Source organism: Canis lupus, chromosome 11, assembly GCF_003254725.2.
Source record: "Canis lupus dingo isolate Sandy chromosome 11, ASM325472v2, whole genome shotgun sequence".
Classification (NCBI taxonomy): Eukaryota; Metazoa; Chordata; class Mammalia; order Carnivora; family Canidae; genus Canis; species Canis lupus.
This window is the reverse complement of record NC_064253.1, coordinates 50746094-50768102: the sequence shown is the minus strand read 5'-3', so window position 1 is coordinate 50768102 and position 22009 is coordinate 50746094. Positions and strand designations below refer to the sequence as shown.

Here is a 22009-nt window from a genome sequence, read left to right as displayed (position 1 = left end):
GGATCAGGGACTTTCAGGGGCTGAGTCATTTGGTTTCTTGCTCATTTCCAGCTCCTTTCTGGAACAAGACACCCCAGCCTCCTCAGGCCAAAGCCCCCCTCCACAGGCCGAGAGCTACACATTTTCATTTTCTGTATACACTAGACGCCCTCTACAGGCCCCTGGAGGTTGAGAACCCAGGCTGGGAGTCTCATACCCCTTTTCCCTATACAATAGATGTTCCCTACAGGGCCTGTGAGGGTGGGAATCACAAATCGATGGACTGAACAGCAACCAGAATACATACCCACACACAAATCAGTACCAACACCCCCACTTACATGTGTCCTACCCACTTATACATACACAGGTACATAGTTAATCATTCATATACATCAAAAGACATACCACAGACATTTTTTTAAAGATTTTATGTATTTATGAGAGACACAGAGAGAGAGGCAGAGACATAGGCAGAGGGAGAAGCAGGCTCCTCGCAAGAAGCCCGATATGGGACTCAATCCCAGGACTCCGGGATCACGCCCTGAGTTGAAGGCAGACGCTCAACCACTGAGCCACCCAGGCATCCCCATACCACAAACATTTAATCTTATAATCACAATATGAACACAAGGGTAAATCAGACAAACGATTTCACACACAGTCATGGGCACAAAGACATACAAATACATATGGACACAATCTTTTCTCCTAGATAGCAGTATTTGTTTAGAATAGGTTGAAAAGCCATCTGGGGTACAGGGTGATATCCTGAGTGACATAAAAGGAAGCCAAACTGCTTCTAGGTCCAATAGGGCTTGTTGACTAGAGAGCTCTTTGTTTTGTCGGGTACTTAGAGTGGTTTTAGGCAGTGGAATGGTGCAGATAAGAGTTGGAGTAGAGTTATTTAAAAGAGAAATTTGGATTTTGCAAGAGCTGACTCTATATAACTTGTATGAAAGCTTATTCTTAGAAGCAGGATTCCTGAATTCAGCAAGCTAGGTTGAAGTGTCCTCACTGCATCCAGGATATCATAAAGAGAAGTCTCCTGATACTGGTAATACATGGTAGGTGATAAATGCGAAACGGGATTGACCTAACCTTCACTGAGTGCCCAGTGTGAGTCATGCACATGTACACAAGATATACATTATTTCTATTTTACAGGTGAGGATACTATCATCTCTTCCCTCATTCAACCAAGGTCATAAAGTCAGACACAAACATAAGAGTTTGAATATTAAAATCTTGTTTTCCTTCATTGGTAAGGACAAATGCAAGGCATACTTATTCCCACTCCCAACTCATGTTCCCAAAAATATTGATCCAGACCATGATTGGCAAACTAAGGCCCATGGGAGAAATTCAGCCTGCCACCCATTTTTGTAAATAAAGTTTTATTGCAATGCAGCCATTCCTGTTCCTTTATATATTGTCTATGTTTGCTTTGGGGCTACAACAGCAAAGTTGAGTAGTCATTACAGTTGACAGTACAGCCAACAAAAACTTAAATATTTACCAAATGAACCTATACAGAAAAAGGTTGCCAACCCCTGATCCAAAAGCAGCCTCAGAATTGGATTTAGCAAGTGAGACAAGGCTTATCGCCTTTGGAGTCTTAGGCCTGCGTAGTCAAATAAATAAATGAATGGGATGGATGCATAGATGAATGAACAGGTAGATGGATGTATTTACGTAGTACATCAGAGTTTGCTCCAAATACCAATGTTCTGCCATTTATAAGCTGAGAAAACTTGTCAAAATTAATTTTTCTGGGTCTTAGTTTCCTCATCTGTAAAATGGGAATAATACAGTAATTATTTTTTTTATTTTTTTATGATAGTCACAGAGAGAGAGAGAGAGGCAGAGACATAGGCAGAGGGCGAAGCAGGCTCCATGCACCGGGAGCCTGATGTGGGATTCGATCCCGGGTCTCCAGGATCGCGCCCTGGGCCAAAGGCAGGCACCAAACTGCTGCGCCACCCAGGGATCCCATGCAGTAATTATTATTCAGAGCTCTTCCCAGTGCAAATGACAAAAACCCAACTTAAAGTAGCTTAAGCAAAAAGTTAAAATTGTCATATTACATAACTAGGTCCATTAAAAATAGATTTTAGGGGTGCCTGGGTAGCTCAATCAGTTAAGCATCTAACTCAATTTCAGCTCAGGTCATGATCTCAGGGTCTTGAGATCGAGCCCCACATCAGGCTCCACAGCTGGGCACGGAGCCTGCTTAGGATTCTCTCTCCCCCTTTCCCTCTGCCCATCCCCTCACTCATGCTCGCTCACGCTCTCTCTCTCAAAAAAAAATTTTTTTAATAGATTTTAATCTACTTCTGTCCTAGGGATCCAAATGATGTTAATTCCTTCTCTTAATTTCTAATTATTTTTAGGGGCTTCATTCCTCGTGTAGATAGGTACTCTTCCAGCAGCAGAAAATATGAACCCTGGAAGCCTCAAGTCTACATTTTTATAGTGAACAATCTAAAAACAAAGACCCTTTGGGGTGCCTGACTGGTTCAGTCGGTAGAGCATGTGACTTTTGATCTGGGGATTGTGAGTTTGAACTCCATGTTGGGTGTAGAGATTACTTAAGTAAAAAAAAAAAAAAAAAAAAATCTTTAAAAAAAATGTAAATAAATAAAAGAGGCCTCTTTTTCCTAATATCAAATCTCACAAAAAACTCAAACTAGGGGCAGCCCGGGTGGCTCAGTGGTTTAGCGCCACCTTCAGCCCAGGGTGTGATCATGGAGACCCAGGGTCGAGTCCGACGTCAGGCTCCCTGCATGGAGCCTGCTGCTCTCTCTGCCTGGGTCTCTGCCTCTCTCTCTCTCTTTCATGAATAAATAAATAAAATCTTAAAAAAAAAAAAAACTCCAACTAACTGTTTATAACATATACTTAATTCTTCAATATATCCCAGTGGCCAGGAAATGGGGTACTCTGATCAGAGCACTGTGGCTGACAGACTCACCAAGACCACATGAGATAGGAGTTCCCTAAAGAAATCATAAAAAGGAGTATAGAAAAAAAAAAAAAAAAGGAGTATAGAAGTGTTTGCATAAACAAAAACATAGCCCACAGCACTCCACTTCAGGAATTGCCTTGAGACAATGTATTTAAAGAATTTAGCATGGTGCCTGGCACTCAAGTACCAACAATTATTATTAACATAACTAATAGATGAATAGATGCATTAATAGATGATGACTGGATTAAAATGGTTGAACATATGCATGAACAAATGGAAATGAAGATATGAAAAGACATGAAAGATGAAAGAAGGAAGAATAGACTGATAAAGACAAAGATGGGTAGACATGGATGGATGATAGAGAAGGCAGAAAAAATTGCACCCCTATTCTAGGCCAGGTTCCACTCAAACTATCCCTCTTGGATTCAGCTTGGGGTATAGAAAAATGGGTCAACAGGGGAAAGGGTCAGTGCTGGCTGGGTCAGGAGGGTGAAACCCTGGAGTCCTCAGATGTGATACAGGAATTGGATCTGCTTCCAAAAAACTTTCCCTTTAGCAATACTTGTCCAAGTGAAGATCAGTTCTCAGATGACAGATGCATAGACACTGTGATGGGCCTAGGGAGACTTGGTGAACCCAAGAAGGGAACTTCCCCAGTTTTATCTTGCTACTTGTCATTGTTCTAGGGAATCTGGGGAACCCAACTGGGTTTTTTTCCCCATTCCTCCCACCTGCTGGTATCTTTGAAGCACAAAGAAGAGTTGAGGTGCGGTGAAGCGTGTGAAAGGGAAGTATTTCTTACTCTGACCTCTAATCTGGAACCAAGCCTTGACCCCTAGCCTTGAGACTGGTTGTTCAAATGCCTCCAGGAGAGGACATTGTAAACATTCTCCTAAGGATGAAAGTGCCAATATCCCACACACACACCTTGCTTTGTCCAAATTGCTGATTTACTAAGATTCTCAGAGCTAAAGATAAAGACAAATGAGGGAAATGAGGTAAGGAAGCTACTGAGGAGTTACGGAAGAGATAGAAAATTCTTCTAGATAGAGACATTAGGTAAAATGTTCAGTGGATGGGATCCCTGGGTGGCGCAGCGGGTTAGCGCCTGCCTTTGGCCCAGGGCGCGATCCTGGAGACCCGGGATCGAATCCCACATCGGGCTCTCGGTGCATGGAGCCTGCTTCTCCCTCTGCCTGTGTCTCTGCCTCTCTCTCTCTCTGTGACTATCATAAATTAAAAAATAAAATAAATAAATAAATAAAAATTTAAAAATAAAATAAAATGTTCAGTGGAAAGGTATTTTATCAGGACGCCTGGGTGGCTCAGCAGTTGAGCATCTGCCTTCAGCCCAGGGCATGATCCTAGAGTCCTGGGATGGAGTCCCATATTGGGCTCCCTGCATGGAGCCTGCTTCTGTCTCTGCCTCTCTCTGTGTGTCTCTCATGAATAAATAAAATCTTAAAAAAAATGAAATAAAATAAAAAAGAAAGGTATTCTATCAACTCATGTACTCCAATCCAGTTCAGACACTAACCACTTACCATTAGTGTCAGACTCCACATGTTTACTGGTATGGTCCCCAACATGTCCCCGCTTATAGGGTCCCCAAGCCACGAACATTTCTGACCAACTGGCTACAAGCCCAGGGAGTTCCCATGATCTCTCAGCTTCAATAATTCATTAGAATGACTCATATGAGAGTCAGGAGTGCTATACTTATAATTAGTTGTTTATAAAGGATATCCATCAGGAACAACCAAATGAAGAGACACACAAAGCAAAGTCTGCGAAGGTCTCAAATGCAGAGCTTCATGCTCTAATCCCATTGGGACACATTAGGCCCCACCTTCCTGGCACATCAATGTGTTCACCAACCAGGAAGTTCTACAAGCTCTGGCATCCAGAGTTTTTATTGAGATTTCATTATGTAGGCAGGATCGAATTGACTGAACTCAATATCCAGTGTCCATCCTGTTCCCAGAGGTTAGGCAGGCTCAAAGCCCCAACTTTCCAGTGACATGGTTCATCTTTCTTGTGACCATCCCCCAGATGATACTAAGCCACCTCATCTCTTAGCATAAACTCAGGTATGACAATCCAAGGGGCTCATGAATAACAAAGGCATTCCTATTATTCAGGAAATTCAAAGATTTTAAGTCTCCCTTTCAGAAATCAGAGGCAAAGACCAGTCAAATTCTTTATTACACAACAGAAGGGAAGAAGTTTCTGGATATAAAAAATGAAAGCTTCAGGAGGCCATAAACGAGAGATAGCTACAACCTCACACAGGCTCACATACACTCATAGAACTATCATGGCCTCCCTCACCCTCACCATCACTCTTCCGCTCACTCTCTGCCATCCAGTCTCACAGTCTCACACAAGCTCCACACAGGCAGGACTCCTGCAACCCACACTTGCTTCCAAAGATTCTACCCATTTGTCCATCTCTCTCTGTCTTCCATGGTCTCCTGCACAGCACCACTCCTCTTCTCAGCATACTGATTTCTTGGTCTCCCCTGGAAAGGGGAAGGAGCGAAATGGTAAGGTAAGGAGGGGCAGAGAAGGGGAGTCTGTGTAGCAGATTGTGCATTCAGATCAACACTCAGGTCCAAGTGTGTCTGTGACCTGAGAGTGTACATGTGCCAAATGGATGTGCCCCTGTGATTATGTGTTCCTGTGTACTGTCGGTATACCTGTGCATCGTGCATATTCCTGTGCAATTTATACACAGACTTGTGGGGTGTGAATGTGCCCATGACTCATGTGTGTACCCGTGTGATATAGATGTGCCTGTGCCCCTGGCAGTCCTGTGTCAGTACCTGGATGAGTCCTGGGGCCTCTGACTGCCATTCTCTTTAGAGGCTCTACCTTCTTTAGCCTAAGTTTCCAGAGGAAGAAGAGGATGGTGCACAAGGATGGAAAAGAGAGGAACACTAAAGCTATAGGCAGTGGGCACCAGGCATCCTGAGTTCTAGTCAGGGCCATGGTCTTCCCACCTAAAAGTCCCTCAAGCCCTAACTAACCCTTACACTACCACCACCTGCCCCCCTCCAGCTCTGAGTGATGCCAATAACCAATATCCAATTCCCAGGAACATTTTTGGTGACTTTTTGTTCCTATCTCCTTCTCAATGATGGCTGCAGGGTACTGTTGTCTTGGGGTAGGGGGTACTGAAGAGTAACCAGTCTCTTCCTCTCCCAATCACCTCCTCCATCACCTGGGGCCTCCACTCATCATCTTACTTCTCTTCTCCTTGCCAAGCTCCTCCCCACAAGGAAGCCCCTGAAACAGGTTCCCAAATGTGGTCCTCAGCCTCTGCCCCTCACACCAGGGCCTGCCAGGAAGCTGGGTTACAGGATGTTCCATTCCTTCTGATTCCAAGTTTACTATGCTGAGAGGACTGTGTTCTCTCTGACCTCTGACTCCAGATTCACCACACTGAAGGGTCGCCAGCTCTGTGCACCCCCAGACCAGCCCTGGGTGGACCGCATCATCCGGAAACTGCAGAAGAACTCTGCAAAGGCAAGCCCAGCCCTCCCCAGCCCTGCCTCCTCCCTCAGAGCCCCTGCCCAAGACCCCAACCCATGACCTTGACTCTCCTTCCTCCCCTAGAACAAGGGCCACAGCAGTTAGCCCAGGACAGCCCCAGAAGGAGTGGTGTGTCTGAGAGAAGGGATGTGAATCACTGCAGCCCTGAGGAACCAAAGATCAGAAGGGAAACCAGCCCTCCAGCAACTTTGCACCAGACCTGGCGCAGTTACCTCAGGGCCTGGAATGTCAATGTGAGTGTGAGTGTGTGAGCAGGGATGAGTGTGCCAGAAGCATAGCTTCTCCTCCACACTCAGACTGCAATGCTTCCAATAAAGCCCTACTGGTACCCATGGATCTGTCTGCAATCTCATTTGTGGCCCATGCAGAAAGAGACGTAGAAGGAGAAAGGTGGGATGGGGGGAGAGAGTAGTTGTATCCGTTTTCCACACTTCAGCATGAGGGAACTTGCACTTCCCTTATTTCTGGTCACTCTCTCCCCTACAGTCCAGCCAGAAGGCTCTCTTCCTGCCTCCGCAGACTAACTGGGGCAGCTATTTCCAACCTCCTACACAGGGTTAATTGTGCTCTCTGGGCTCTATTGGAGCACCCTCTATTGCCTCCAACCAGTGTGCTAATGTTTACTGTAATGATGTCTTCTCTACTGCTGTATACCCATTCCTAGCCTGTTACATTTGTTGAATGAATGAATGTAGGGACATAAGTCACAGGAAGATAAATTTCAGCTCAGAGAGAAAGGGCTGTGACCCTCTGGCCATTAAGTGACTTGGCCAAGGCCACTCACACATCAAGTACTTCTGTAGTCTGCTCCATCTGGGCTGGGCCCTCTCTGGAGACCTATTCCTCCTCAGCCCAGGGTCATACAAATGGCAGGGCAGAGGGCAAAGAAAGAGGAGAGCGGACAGGGAAAACAGTACTGGATAACGTCCCAAAGCTCTTATCTTGCTGCCTGCGGCTGAGGTTTCCAGGAAGAGAGCTCCAAAATCTGACTCTATCTCTCGCAAAGAGAGTCCTGAGCTCTGCCCGCATTCTAGTAATAAGGGGCGACTCCGCCCCTTTAGCGATAGACGGGCCCTGGCTCCACCTCCAACGTGACACTTTGGCCCCGCCTCCTCCGCAGAAGCGCTCAGACTTCGCCCCTTCCGGGTAATAGGCAAGCCCCACCCCAGGTGCGCGACGGAGTCCCTATGACGTAACGGTAACGGTCTGTTTCCGGGGTGGAGCCAGGGAGGGCGGGAGTTTAGGCTGCGCCGACCCCTCAGCCCCCCTCCAGGTGATCCCAGCCCCCGAAATCCTCACCCGGGGCCCCAAATATCCCAGGTCCATGACCGCAGAGCCTTTCGACCTGCCCCCCTAAATGCCCCAGGCCCCCGAGGTGACCGACCTCCTAATTCCTTAACGTCTGGTGCCTCCCAATTCTTCAATCCCACCCTGTCCCAATGTGGCATGAGGCTTCCCGGGGGCACCTGCCTCAGATTACCTGAGAACAGGTCAGACCGGTCCTGAGAATGACAGAGAAGGGGACCCGGGGTTGGGGAATCCTTGATCCAATCATGCCGCTCCGCAGGAGACGTTCGGAGCCCTGGACATGTCGGGATTGAGGAGATACGAGGTGGCGCTGGAGGCGGAGGAGGAGTGAGTGGAGGCGGGTTCTGCGGAGGAGGAACCTAGCGGCTCTGGGGTGGGGGGAGGGCGCAAGTTCTCCGCGGGCGGGAGGCGTGGGGCCCCTCGGGGGGCGGGGGCTGCGGAGGGAACCGCCTCTAAAGGGCGGGGCGGAGCCTTCCGAGAGGGGGGCGAGGCGGCGGAGCGGCGGAGTCTGTGGGTCAGCCCCGCCCCGCCCCGCCCGGCCTTCTCTCCGCAGGATCTACTGGGGTTGCTTCTACTTTTTCCCCTGGCTGCGCATGTGGCGGAGGGACCGGAGGTGAGGGGGCTGCGACACCGCGGGCCCGCCCGGGGCATACGAGGCTCAGCCTCTGGAGGGTGGATGGGGGGAGCCCGGGAGTCCCATCCCTGCCTCATGCCGGTGTCGGATTGCCCCACAGCTCGGCGCATCCCCGGGAGCAGAAGCTGGAGCCTCTGCGAGGCCTGATGAGCTGTCTGTCAAGCGGCCTGGGCCCTGCCCCCCAGCGCTCGGGTCGCGGCCTCCCCCGCCGCACCCCCACCGCCACTGCCCAGCCAGCCGGTGCATTAAAGATTTAAACCGAAGCCACCGTGCTGCCCTCCTGACTTTGTCGCCGCTGCCACCATTCGGGCTGGGAGGCCCTCTACACGCCTGCTTTTCGTTACTGACAGGGCCTCCCTCCCTGATAGATGCCCTTCCTTATCCAGGCCCCCGTTATTACTAAGGATCCCTCATCAGTGTCAGGCCTCCCATTATGGTCATTGACTGCCTTCTGCCACCTAACCCCTCTTATCCCCTCCAAACACACACATCCCGGGGATACACACTTCGCTGTAAATAGCCTATGTGCAAGGAACTAAATAGCCCTGTCCCACTCTTCCTCCCAGCCTTATCCCCACGTCGATGTGTTCCACCTTCCTCCTAGACGGGACTTTGCCAAGGGTCTGGAGAATCTTTTAATGAGAGTGAATATAAACTATTTTAAGCCCAGAGTTGTAGAAAGTAGGCTGTGAGAGGAGGGTAAGATTCCTAGACGCTGACTCTCTCAGCCTGCCACTGGAGACTGACTTGGGACTGCTGGAGATCTTTCCTAAATACTGCAACTTCCGACTCTCCCAGTCTTTCCCAGGTTTAAAGATACTTGGCATCAGCTTACCTAGCAGTTCTTGCTATGTCTCTAGGAAAACCCAAAGGCCATGGCTCCCTGCCACCCCTTTCTGTCTTGTCACCTAGTTGACCTGAGACCCTCTAGCTCCTAAAGTGCTGAGGGTGAGGGCCCCCTAGTGGGCCTGCTTTCAGTTAAGGGACTGGGTCCAGCACCAGAAAAGGCACCAGAAAATTAAGTTAAAGAGAAGGCCCTGTTTATGGGTGGGGGCAAAGCTAACTTTCAGCCTGGGGGCTGCCCCTGCCTCAGCAGATTGTGGCTGGGGTGAAGACTTGGCCCTATTTTTGGAATAGCCAAAGGGGAGAGATGGGTGCATAACCCAGAAGAATTCATTCTTGCCTTCCCAGGTATCTGGACTGATTGGTCCAGGAATACCACAAAGTATGTAGCAGACAATCAGCTGATGGAGATCTGTGATAAGTAAATGGCACCTCAAAAGCTGCACCCAAGCTTTGGGGCACAAATCCAGACTGGAGGGTAGGAGAGAGACGCTAAGGCCTCTGGTATTAGCAGTTCAAGATGAGTGACCTCTGGGTTGCAGTCACCTTCAAGGATGGATCCAGGCTCTTGAGCCATTTCCTTGTCTACACCTATCAAAAGTGGAGTACCCTCTCCAGCCCTGGGCCTGCACCATACCAGGACACTGTCAGAATTCCTGAGTATCCCCAAGACAAACTCCAGGAAAAGGCCTTCAAGCCTCACCCTGGACAGGAAGGAGAAGCTTGAGTGGGCTTCCCAGCATGCGTGGACTAGTTCTAACTCTTGAAACTGATGGTCTCTCCTGATTGTTTCAGCAGCCCTGCAGCACAAAGATGCCCAGGATAGGTTTGCGTCCCCATCTCAAGAGAAGGCCTGCCCCTAGTGGATAGCTGGCCACAGAGCAGAAGGCTGCAGAAGGCACCCTGGCAACAACCAGATAAGGTCTAGATTTCTGGGTTATGACTCAGTTTATGTTTCAAACACAGAGGAAGACTTGAGGGTTGAAATCCCCAGACCAGGAGTGGGAAACTCTTCAAGGTGCCAGGGGCACAAAACTTAGCAGCTTGCCCCACCATAGGTAGTTCCCAGCTTTTTGGAAAGGACAGAGGAGGAGGAAGACTTTTGCTTTAGGGAGTAAGGGGAAGAAGAGAGTGAGGCCTGGGAAGGGGATCAAAGAGAGAAGAGATAGGAAGGAGATAAAGAGGTTGGGGTTTTAGCAAGAGGAGGGGATGCATAATGTATAAGGGTTGGGTTGGGGCTGAGGGGTGTGCTACTGGGCCTGGGACCTGGGACCAGGGAGAGGAATTTGAATAGAACAAAAGAGAGGTAATTAAGCTCTGAGTCTGATGTCTCAATAAGCCAGGATTGATTCTGGAAACTCCAGGCCCCTGCTGGCAAGAGGCTGGCATTTCTGGGACAGGACTAGACAGGAAGGTAAGATTTCTTGAGTCTGTTTGACAGCAGCAACCTGGCACCAAAGAACTTTATCTTCTCTCATCTTCCCACCTTACCCACTCCATCCTTCCTCCCTGTCTCATCTCCTTGGGGAAAGCAGCCCACTCCTCAACATCCCGAAGTTACCCTAGTAGTAGGACCCAGCTTCTCACTCTGGATGTGACTGTCCCAGCCAAGACTCATCCTCAGCCAAAAGGGCTTGCTTTAGGGACCCCCTTCCCATCAATTTCTCCTGATAAGAAAGGCAGGCTAGGGCAGGAAGTAGAGGGGGGAAGATGAAGGCAAGTTGGTGCCGGCCTGCCCTCTATTCCCACCCCACCCACAATTTCCCTATCAGAATTTGTGTGTGCTCGTATAGTTGTGTGATTGAATGATTATGAAGACACAACTGTGGGAGTGGGACTTTGAGTACAACTGGGGCTCTGTGATTCTGTCTTTGGTTGTCTAACCATGTAAGTAAGGGTGACTGAGTGATTGAGGTGTGATTCAGTGTGACTGTGGATATGTGAGTGTGAATATCCATCATTGGATGCCACTGTGGATACCTAGGTACCCTTACTTGGTCACTGCACCATCAGTCTTCACATCATGCACTACCCCTCTCTCCAGCTTCTCTGTCTAGAAGCCATGGGAAATGGCAGCCCTAGAAGAGGAAGGGGTCTGAGGCAATTAGGGCCCAGGAATGTCACAGGATGAGCAATACATCTTCACCTGCCTCTGACTCATCTGGTGCCTCAGGTAAAAGGCACCTAAATAAAAGGTAGGAGAGGAGGAGGAGAGAGAAGTATCCAGGCTGAGAAGCATGAAGGGGCCATCATCTACTAGCAGCCTCCTGCTGCTACTGTTGCTACTAAGCCCAGACCCTGGAGCAGGTGAGTGCTTAGGGGGTCTAGAAGGCCAGGGATTTGCCCTAGATTTGAATGGGATGGAGGGAAAGGGACCCGGGAAGTCCTTCCTCCAGCTGATTGCAGGGTTTTGGGTCAGGAGCCCTCTAAAACACATGGCCCCATTGTCCCCTAGCACTGCCACTGCCACCCAGCATTACCTGCTGTACTCAGCTCTACCGCCAGCCACTCTCGAACAAGCTACTGAGGAGGGTCATCCGGGTGGAACTGCAGGAAGCCAATGGGGACTGCCACCTCCAGGCCTTCGTGTGAGCTCTGCCCCGGCCCCTCCTACTGACCCCTAACTCTGACCTCAGTTCCAACCCCTGATGCTGATCCCAACCCCAACCCCAGTTGCTAATTCTGATGCTGACTCGGGTTTTCATCTAGCCTTTGCCCTAATCTTTGGACCCCTAACCTCATCCCCAAGCTATGACTGGCTTTGGACCTTTCCTTCCCCAGGCTTCACCTGTCTCGACGCAGTGTCTGCATCCACCCTCAGAATCGCAGCCTGGCTCGGTGGTTTGAGCGCCAAGGGAGGAGACTCCAGGGGACTCTACCTAACCTGAATTTGGGGCTGACAAGGAAAATGGACCAGGGCCCCCACCAGCCAAAATAATAAAGCAGCATTGGACAACAATTTCTTACTGTGGTTTCCAACTTCTGTGCATTCTCCTGTGAGTCCTGACTCTGAGACTGGGAGACATGTCAATAAACAGAAGAACCTCTTCATTCTCTTTATTCACATCTTCACAAACCCCTCCAGGGGCAAAGCCAAGCGCCAAGGAGCCACAGATACTCCCCAGGCACCTACATGCATACATTTGGAGAACACATGTTCCTATTTCACATACACATGGGCACACATGGACACAAACATACATATCTACACACATTCCTCAGGTGGACCTCCAACTCTGAGATGAAATGAGAAGTCCAGGCACCTTTCAGCTGGCAAGTTTCGAACAATCTGATAGAAATAGTCTCCAAACAGAACCTCCAGCTGAGACCACTCCCGCCCCCCTGCCTCCATGGGGATCTACTATTCTGCCTGGTTTCTATCTGTCTGTCCATCCACACCAGCAAGACAGAGTTATAGGTGGAATCAGCTGAAGCCCTCCTGGGTCATCTACAGGTTTGGGGCTCCTAGAAGAAGCAGGAGGCAAATCAAGGGAGATAATAGGACTAGATCTATTAGCCCAGACACCCTGAGAATGAGGGAGGGGACCCAGCTCTGAGCCCAACACTCCAAGAATGAATAGGGGAGCCTAGCTCTAATTGAATCCCAACACCCTGAAGATGAAGAAGTGTTCCTAGTTCTAGGCCCAGGTACATCAAGAATGAGGGAGGAGACCCAGGTCTGATCTAAGATACCCCAAGAATCAGGATAGATATCCAGGTCTGAGCTTAACACCCTGAAAATGAGGGGGGGCCATCTAGGAACCCCAATACCATGTGAGAGAAGGAAGAGACCCCATTCTGAGCCCAAGGACTCAAGAATGAAAGGTCCATCTCTGAGCTCAGACATAAGAATGAAGTGACCCAACTCTGATTCCCCAACATCCTTATAATGACTAGAGCATCTGGCTCTTAATCCAGACACTCGAAATGAGGGCACACATCTCTGAGTCCAAACCTCCTAGATATCCTACTTACCTGGAAGCTTGTCCACTGGAATCACTGGAGCCAAGAACCCAGGTTTTTGGGGTCTGGCCTTCCCATCTGGTCTCAGTCTCAGCCTGGAGCACAAAAAGGCAGCTGTCTCCCTGACAATGCAGGGCACCTCTGTCTCCTCCAAAACAGTATATTAGTAAAGGGTTGGGAGAGAAATCAGTGAAAATAATGGGAGTTGGAGGGGAGGGGGGGAATCTTCCCAGAATCAGAAAGTTTCACTGGGAAATCATGAAGGGTGGGAATAGGTGTGGTCTGTGGATATCAGAACATCTGTGTGGGATCAGAATTTGAGGGACCAATGGCAGTTACTTACCAGAGCCCCAGTGCCAGGGCCCCAGCTGCCAGTCCCAGGAAAGAGAAGATTCCCAAAGATGCCAGCACTGCTATCTGCTCCAAGGGATCTCTCTGGTCTGAGGAGGGTCACATGCTACTGTCAGTGTAAGGCTGCCTGACTAAACCCTTTCTCTCTGGGGCTTTCCTGTCCTATACTACCTATGTTTACCTGTCCAAGCTTACCAAGTGGCCGTGGGTCTGGCAAGAGTGAGGGCCTGGGGGGAGTGGGGCTGTCTGCCTGAGGCTCCTCCTCCAGCTGCTTCCGTGGCTGTCCTCCAGCTGGTATCTCCTTTGGTAGGGACCCTGAAGGGAGGCAAAACCTGAGGAAAATTGTCCACACAGGTTGGGAGAGGAAGAAAGGGCCTGCCAGGTGAGGCCAGGGCCTGGATTGAACATGGATGCCCAGGAGGTGGAAGCTGAAAGGGTAGAGCCAGCTTCTGGAGACTTAACAGAGGTAGAGATTGAGGGGAAGGGCTTAACCCGGGGTGTGGCTGCAGGCAACCAAGGCTAAATACCAAGACCTCAACTGCCACGCCTGTGTGGCAGGACATGTGCATGCAGCCTATTCGCACACCCGTCCAGCCAATGGATGCTGTGGGATGGGCCCTCTGCCCATGCCCTGGGCTCAGTCTCTCACCGGTACTTGGAGTCCCCCAGGCCTCGGGACTCCAGGCGCTCCAAGTGCCAGCATCCAGAAAGTCCCGGGCACTAACCCGTACAGCATGGGGCAGCCCAGCCACGGCGTCCGTGATCACCTCCTCCAATCCAGCCGGCTCTACCTGGGAATGAAGATGGTACCTTGGCCCATTATCCTGGTTGTAAAGGCTAAGCCTATCTGCCCCCAGCCTCAGTCAGCAAAGAGTACCCATTCCTCCCAGTTCTATCCCTGTCAGACTGGTGGGGCCATCTGGGCCTCACGTGGGGTGGCTTGTGGTGTCAGATCTACACCTAGTTTTTGGAAGACAAAAGTGCACAGTAGTTATATAGACAGGATGTGTCATCAGGCTGCCTGGGTTCAAATCTTTGCTGTACCACTTACTGAGTGACCTTGGGCTGCTCTGTACCTTGGTTTCTTCATTTGTAAAATAGAGGTGAATATACCTGAATAAGATAATGCATGTAAAATGTGTAGTATGGTGCCTGGTGGGCAGACAAGGCTCAAAAAATATTGATCATTATCTGAGGCAGCTGCTCCCCAGACTCGATATTAGCCAGTTAGCCAGACTTTAACAACTTCAGAGAGAGTAATTTACTGCTGTTCTTATCTGGGTATACGAATGTTTGTCTGAGGCTGTGCCCCTGGGTGCCAGGCACTCCTTTCCCTAGAAATGTTATTTGTAAAAAGCCACTCCTATCTTCCCACAGATGGATTTACATCAGTAACAGTCCCACAGGGCAGAGACTAGACCTGTTGGGCCCTGCTGCAACCCCAGCACCCCTCACACAGGCTCACCCATGGAGGCCACTCTACTAGGGGAGGTGACAGGGCTCTGGTGAACTGCCAGTGTACCAGAAAGCCATGCAGAATAACCAGGAACATAAAACCAGAGGCAGAACAAAGAGCCCCCAGATTGGGACACACTCCAGGCCTCACCGTGGACCAGGCTGGATGCTGAGCTGGACGGTACTGCAGTCGGAACCTGAGAAGAAAGTGGGGCTGGCGGGGCCAGGAGGCAGGGTACGTCCAGCTGGCACGCAGTCGGCGGGGGTAGCCAGGTACCGACTCTACCCGAAGCCCCTGGGGTGGGTCAGGGCGCACTGAGGGTGGTAGAGACACAAAGTCAGGACAGTCAACAGGTAACCATCCCTTCCTCACCACCTCCCAAGGGAAGGTGGGTGTGTGCCTAAAGGTGCTTGAGGGAGGTACTTCCTTTTTTTTTTTTCTTTTTTTGAGGGAGGTACTTCCAAGGGGTTTGGGGAAATCTTAAGCTTAATCATCCATTGGGCTCAGTACTTGTCTGTCATCCCCATTATAAAATGAGTTGGGATGCCTCTGGGTGGCTCAGTTGGTTGGGCTTGGGTCATGATCTCAAGGTCATGGGATTGGGCCCACATCAGGCTCCAGGCTCAGCGTAGAGAAGGAGTCTGCTTGTCCCTCTCCCTCTGCTCCTATTATTTGTTTGTTTGTTTATTTATTTAATATTTTGTAAAAAATGAGCTAAAATCTGGAGATCGGTTTTTGAACTATTTGTTTAGTGAATTAGAATGATTCTACTTTCCATTCAAGGAAGAAAATTAATGAGTCTAAATTTTAGCTAGAGCTTTAGTTCCCCCCTCTTACATACAGACCAAAAGGAAAGAGAGGTAACGCCTGGGAGGCTCAGTAGTTGAGTGTCTACTTCGCCTTCGGCTCAGGTCATGATCCCGGGATCCTGGGATCAAGTCCCACATCGGGCTCCCTGCATGGAGCCTTCTTCTCCCTCTACCTATGTCTCTGTCTCTCTCTCTGTGTCTCTCATGAATAAATAAATAAAATCTTAAAAAAAAAAAAAAAAAGGAAAGAGGAGCCAGCAAGGGCTTACACTGGGTAGGGAGGACATGAGATACGGCTGCCATCAGCACAGAGCCTAGAAGCTGAGAGGCAGCTCTGGGGCCAGGTACCTGTAAGGATTTGTGGCCTAGGAAACCAGGAGGGGTTGTGGCAGCAGCCTCTAGAGGCTGAGGTAACTGTGCCTCCTGGGCTCCAATCTCTTTGGTTTCTTAGTCTCCACGGAAACTGTGTCCTAAAATGGGGTCTGTGTCAAGAGGGAGCTCTAGCAGGGGGAGGTTCTGTATCAGGCTATTTGTACTCTGGAGTCCATTTGGGGTCTCTGAAGTGAGGATCTGAGGGATCAGTAGGAACAGGTACTCACAGATGCTCTGCAAGCTCACATCCAGCAGGCGTGTGCTGGTCCCCAGGGGGTTCACCTCAGTCACATTTATTCGGTACTGGCTCCAGAACTCTGCCCCATGAACTACACAGCGGGCAGCCCCTGGGGGATCCTGTGGGCATGGCCAGGGCCCTGTGGACGGACTCATCCTAGGAGACAGGATGTGGTCTTGAGCTTTGGCAATGCTTATTGTGGGATCCAACTGGAGCCCCCAGCCTCTCCCTTATATCCTACCTCTGGCCATCAGCTCCCGGTACAGTCTTCTTCCTGGCAGGGAGGGGCCATCGGAGGTCAGGAAGGAAATGAGAATCCTCCCCCTCTCTAAGGCCTTCCTCAGGATCTCCCTCAATGCCTCCCATACCCATGTTGTGCCTGTACACCCAAATGTAGAGGCACACATACCCAATCATGCACACACCTGTAGGAGGTGAGGTAGCGGGTGGGTAAACCGCTGACCTGACTGGGACTCCAAGTGCAGGAGAAGTTCTCATAGTCAGCTGCTTGGCAGGAGACAACAGGGCGGGCTGGGGGGTCTAGAGGCAGAAGGTGCAACTGGAGTCTGAGAAGTCCCCAGGTCCTTCCCATCCTAGAAGGCTTACTCAGGGCCTAGTTTCCCTCAGGTGTGCCTTGCCTTGTCTCATTACTGCCACCCAACACTCCCTCCCCAACTCACAGCCCAGCTGTAGGGTCACAATGCCCCCGAGTGCACCATCCAGGGTCCGGCAGATGTAGGTGCCTTCGTCAGTGCTGTCTGCCTGGGCCAAGACCAGTTCATGCCCTAGCCCAGAGTCAGGTCCCTGGAGCAGCCTTGTCTCCCCATCCCGAAACCAGGACACCGGAGCCCTGGGGGTGAGATGAGGTGATGATAGAGGGAAGATTTAAAGCATAAGCCATGCCACAGCTCTCCATTGGCTTCTCACTGTGCTTGCAATAAAACCCAGAGTCCTTTAAGTCCAGGAGCTGACAAAGCCCCTGGTGACCTAGCCTTGCCTTCCTTTCCTTCTTCAGCTCCTCCCTGTCTTCCCTCTCCTCCCCACTACCCTCCGGTCACATTGATCTTCTTGCTATTCAAGAGTATTGAGGGATCCCTGGGTGGCGCAGCAGTTTGGCGCCTGCCTTTGGCCCAGGACGCGATCCTGGAGACCCAGGATCGAATCCCACGTCAGGCTCCCGGTGCATGGAGCCTGCTTCTCCCTCTGCCTATGTCTCTCCCTCTCTCTCTCTCTCTGTATGACTATCATAAATAAATAAATAAATTAATTAATTAATTTAAAAAAAAAGAGTATTGAACTCAGGACGCCTGGGTGGCTCAGTGGTTGGTTGAGTGCAGGTCATGATCCTGGGGTCCTGGGATCGAGTCCCACATTGGGCTCTCCACAGGGAGCTTGCTCTCCCTCTGCCTGTGTCTCTGCCTCTCTCTCATTCACACCTCAGGGCATTTGCACTAGCTGTTCCCTCTGTCAGGAATGCCTGTACCTCGACCTGTGCGTGTCTGCCTCTTTCCTGACCTTCAGAAATTAGCTTCACTGTCACCTCCTCAGAGAAGCCTTCTCAGATTACCAATAAAAAGTAACCAATCAGTTATCATCTTCCATATCACTTTTCTTTGATTTTCTGCCCTGCAGTTACCACTACCCGGCAAGATTTGTATTTGCTTATTATCTGTCTGTCCTACTAGAATGTAACCTCTGCCAGGGCAGGCATCTTGCCAGGCTTGTGCACTGCTGGATCCCAGAGCCTAGAATAGACCAGGGACTCAGCAGGTGCTCAATACATGTTGGTTAAAATTTTCTGTTGAATAAGGATGGTTTGAGAGTTAGGATAGCTGGAGAGGTGAGGATTATAGACACAGGGGCAAGGATGGGAGGAGCATGAGGACTGGACAGAGTCAAGAAAGGGTCATGAGTGTCAGCCCAATGCCAATGGGCAGGTGGGGCACTTACCCAGCAGTCACTCCAGGGCAACACAGTGTCATGGACCTGCCAGGCTGCCCATACTGGACCCCTGTGGAGGGCACTTTTAAGGAGATGCTCTTCCTTTCCCTCTCTCCCATCCAAGCCCCCAATTAGCAAGCATGACAGGATAAGGGTCAGACTCTTAAGCCCTGGATGGGGTCATTGGGTCAAAGCATCATGTTATAACCTGGAAACAGAGGTTAGAAGACAGGGTAGAGAGGGGATGTTGTCAGGTTGGATGTTAGGGGTTGGGGGCCACAGATTAGGCATGGAAAGGGTCACAGTGAGGATGGCAAGTCAAAAGTCAGAGTTAGCATCATATAGCAGGATTCTTCTCACCTGGGGGGCCCCAGGCCTGGGGACAGGGGGAGACGGCGGACACCAGGGCTACAGCCACGGCCAGCAGGACCCAGCTCAGCCCTGAGCAGCTGCTGCTCATCTGTGGGGAGAAAGGTAAGGTCAGCAATCCCCCATTCCCAGATGGGAGGCTAAAGCCTGCCTCCTCCTCTTCTAAACTGGGACTTTCTAGGAAGAAAACTTAGGTACCACATGGGGTAAGGATATCCGAAAACATCAGGGGATCTGATCTAAGGTCCCCTTTTCCACCATACACCCAGTGCTGCGTGTGCATACATGCAAACACACACACATGCACACTCACACCCTCCATCTCTGGGCCTAGGGCCCAGAACAAAAGCCGGAGGCGACAGGCTGTGCCAGCAGTCCCCACCACACACACACCACCCTTGGCACCCACCCCTGGCACCAAGTGCTGGCACCAGCTCAGTCACTCCCATTAACTCCTCCAACCCAGCTGTTGGGAATTCCAGTGTCTACCCCCACCTGGCCCAGGACTAGTCATTGCCTCTGATTACCTGAGACAGCCTTCACCAACCTTGGGTGGGGGCCTGTCACCGTGGGTCTGAGCCCCTGCTATATTCCTATCAGGAGGCTTAGCCCTCCTCTGGCTGCCAGGTCTCTTCTCTCCTGGGCCTGGCTCCTTGGGCCACTCATCTGGGCCTGACTCTGGAATCTTGTTGGTCTCAAGCCTGTGAGGCTGGATGGGGCTAGGGTGCAGGCTGAGGCTGCAGAGTTAAGCAGATCCAGATGCCTTGGCTGCTGCCAGAGGCTGGGGGTGGGCAAGCAGCCAGGAGATGGAGACAGGGTGTCGGGGAGGGGAGAGAAGGCTGAAGGATCTAGAAGCCTGCAGGGAAGGGGACCTGGGGTGGAGGCCACAGGACCAAGAGATGCTCCAAGGTCAAGATTGGGAGGTGGTAGGGGTTCAGTGAGGGAAGGGCTGGGCTAGGACAGAACTAGAAAGGCAAAGGAGGTAACCAAGTCTTTTGTATGGTAACCACTGCTTATGGGGATGCTAGGAGAGAGGGATTCTGGATGGGAGAAGAGCAAAATGAGAAAGGCAGTGGGGAAGTGGCCATGGGGACAGGAAAAGTAGCAGATAGGGAAAGAGCCAGGCAGGCAAGGGCTCCAGAAGAGGAACAGCATAGACTCCTCCCAAGTAGAGCAGAACAAGGGCGTCCATGTGTCTGTGTATCTGTCTGAATGTGTCTAATGGCTTCCCGCCCCCTCCCCCCCGCACCCCGTACCCCAGCAACATTTACCCTGTTGAGCCCCACCCTACCTCTGTGATCCCAGTGGCTGAATGTCCATGGCCTCCAGGACTTCCTCCCACCAGCTACAGCACCCGTCTCAGCTCCACTCAGTTCTGGGACCCCAGAATCATCCCCTCCTTTCTCTTCCCTCCTCCGCCCCTCTGGGCCCTAGAGCTCAGCCGCCCTGAGCTAGGCCCCCACCTCCCACTTTCCTCCTCCCTCCTCCCCTTTCGCCCCCCTCCCACCCGAGGCCCTGGGAAGGGAAGAGGCCTCCCCCAAAGTCTGGAAAGGAAGCCACAGGCACAGCCACGGCCAGCAAGAGGGAAAGGAGGGCTGCTTATGTCCCCGTCAGGGAGTGATTCCCTATGTTTTCACCCAGCCACATTCATGCATGGACTCACTAGGCACAGTCAACAAAAAGACACTCCCTTGAACACACGTGGACATAACCAAATGAAAAATCAGACGCAGACTCACGCCTCCACTCTTTTCACTCCCCAGCAAATATTTCCTTAGGGCATAGCTAGCTGTTTTTTGAGGAAAAGGGAGGCCCAGGTTGGGGGGGTATAAAGAAAATCCGGAGTCCAGTCCCTCCGCCCCTGACGTTCCAGCCATTTCTTACCTCCCCACTCCACTCTTTGGGCCCCAGCACCAGGAAATGCCTTTGGTCCCTTGGTGCCAGATACACAAGACCCACACTTATCCTCAGATACACACTCTCAGATATAGCCACTCAGTCACATGGATACACTCAGACATCCTCACTCAGATTCATACCCTCATACAGACAGAAAACACATATACTTAGCACTCTGCCCCGGGGATGGGGTCACAGCACTCCCTAAAAGCAAATCCTCATAATGGCTTAAGTCCCATCTTCCAAGGAGCTCTTAGCACAGCAGACCCCACATTTCATCACTGCTCCAGGCCCCCATGAAGCCAAAGAGACAGAGGTGAACAGGGGAGCTAGGAATAGGGGTGCAGAGAGAGACAGAGATGCCAAGGATGTGAGAGGCAGATACACAGAGATACCTGGGGAGATAAAACTATGAGGAGATGCATATGAGTGACAGCTCTAGGAAGATAGTAGTAGGGGGAGCAAAATAAAAGGAAACTGAGATAGGGAAACAAACTATGGAGCAGTAGACTAAAGACAGGGATTCTAGAGCACAGAAAGGAAGGGCAGACACGTGTGTTGGGATGGGTCTATTTTTGCTGGACGTTAGGTAGAAAGGTCAGTCCCACTGACCACTGAAGTTGGTCCCCAAGATACAACACAGCTCCACTCACACACTCTAACACAGGACCCAGGACCCACACATAAAACAAGTCTCGCTCAGGCTCTGCTACTGCTGAAGTCACACAACCACACACAAACACACACACACACACACACACACACACAGACCCAGCCACCCACTCTCACACAGACACAGTCTTAAACCCCAAAAAGACCTTCCCAAAACACATGCCCCATGTGGTCACAGGCCCTCTCACACACAAACACACAACTCAGTCTCTCACCCAAAACTGCACATTGACACAAACACAGAACCACCACACTTGCACAGCCACATGCAGCCTCGACCACATGCACACTGAACACACGCAGCCAGATTAGTTGACAGCTGCACCCAGTGACACTCAGTTACAGGTCCACACACTGACAGCGTCACACACAGCCTCACAGTCCCACGCACACACTGACAGTCCATCAGTCAGTCTAGGCCCTTCAGAGCGCACACTAGCCAGCCCCGCCCTCTCCTGGCAAGGCTCCCTCTCTCACTCCCGCCGGCCCCACCAGGCCTCACCTTCTGCGGCCTCCGCCGCCAGCGCCCTCCGCCCTCGCCCTCTGCCCCGGCCTCTACTCCCTCCCGCCCCGGGGCCCCCAGCAGCGGGGGCGGCTCCGCCCAGGCACCAATGGAGGGACGGGGGTGAAAAGGGAGGGGGTCTGG

At 51.0% G+C, this 22009-nt stretch overlaps 4 protein-coding genes across 7 annotated transcripts in view; 3 read left to right on the top strand and 1 right to left on the bottom strand.

Moving 5' to 3' along the window:
* Positions 1-7486, top strand: part of CCL19 (C-C motif chemokine ligand 19) — a 20008-nt gene extending 12522 nt beyond the window's left edge. The window contains exons 1-3 of one of the 2 annotated variants that reach the window (XM_049116220.1): positions 5196-5504; positions 6388-6481; positions 6572-7486. In XM_049116220.1, the coding sequence (XP_048972177.1) occupies positions 5196-5504; positions 6388-6481; positions 6572-6759 (591 nt within the window). In that variant the 3' untranslated portion in view covers positions 6760-7486. Of the gene's footprint in view, positions 1-5195; positions 5505-6387; positions 6482-6571 lie in introns of those variants that run through there. The other variant, XM_049116221.1, reaches the window with a different exon arrangement.
* IL11RA (interleukin 11 receptor subunit alpha) lies at positions 5141-22009 on the bottom strand. Of its 3 annotated transcripts, none has more exons than XM_025432575.3 (13): positions 21866-22009; positions 18784-18883; positions 18433-18493; positions 17163-17332; positions 16908-17022; positions 16724-16756; positions 16472-16638; positions 15214-15377; positions 14257-14398; positions 13803-13922; positions 13600-13696; positions 13269-13351; positions 5141-5475 (listed from the first exon to the last, which is right to left on the bottom strand). In XM_025432575.3, the coding sequence occupies exons 2-13, from the start codon at positions 18881-18883 to the stop codon at positions 5450-5452; spliced, it is 1278 nt and encodes a 425-aa protein (XP_025288360.1). In that variant the 5' UTR covers positions 21866-22009; the 3' UTR covers positions 5141-5449. The 3 variants fall into 3 exon arrangements, with proteins under 3 accessions (XP_025288360.1, XP_025288359.1, XP_035553041.1); XM_025432574.3 differs by lacking the exon at positions 21866-22009 and adding an exon at positions 20084-20226; XM_035697148.2 differs by lacking the exon at positions 5141-5475 and adding an exon at positions 12335-12758 and having other exon boundaries at positions 21866-22008.
* On the top strand, positions 7716-8713 carry LOC112649983 (uncharacterized). The gene is made up of 4 exons (XM_025432584.3): positions 7716-7781; positions 8076-8143; positions 8370-8429; positions 8551-8713. The coding sequence occupies exons 2-4, from the start codon at positions 8097-8099 to the stop codon at positions 8705-8707; spliced, it is 264 nt and encodes an 87-aa protein (XP_025288369.1). The 5' UTR covers positions 7716-7781; positions 8076-8096; the 3' UTR covers positions 8708-8713.
* Positions 8364-12252, top strand: CCL27 (C-C motif chemokine ligand 27). The gene is made up of 4 exons (XM_025432581.2): positions 8364-8429; positions 11338-11600; positions 11749-11881; positions 12075-12252. Exons 2-4 carry the CDS (start codon positions 11531-11533, stop codon positions 12229-12231), a joined length of 360 nt encoding a protein of 119 aa, XP_025288366.1. The 5' UTR covers positions 8364-8429; positions 11338-11530; the 3' UTR covers positions 12232-12252.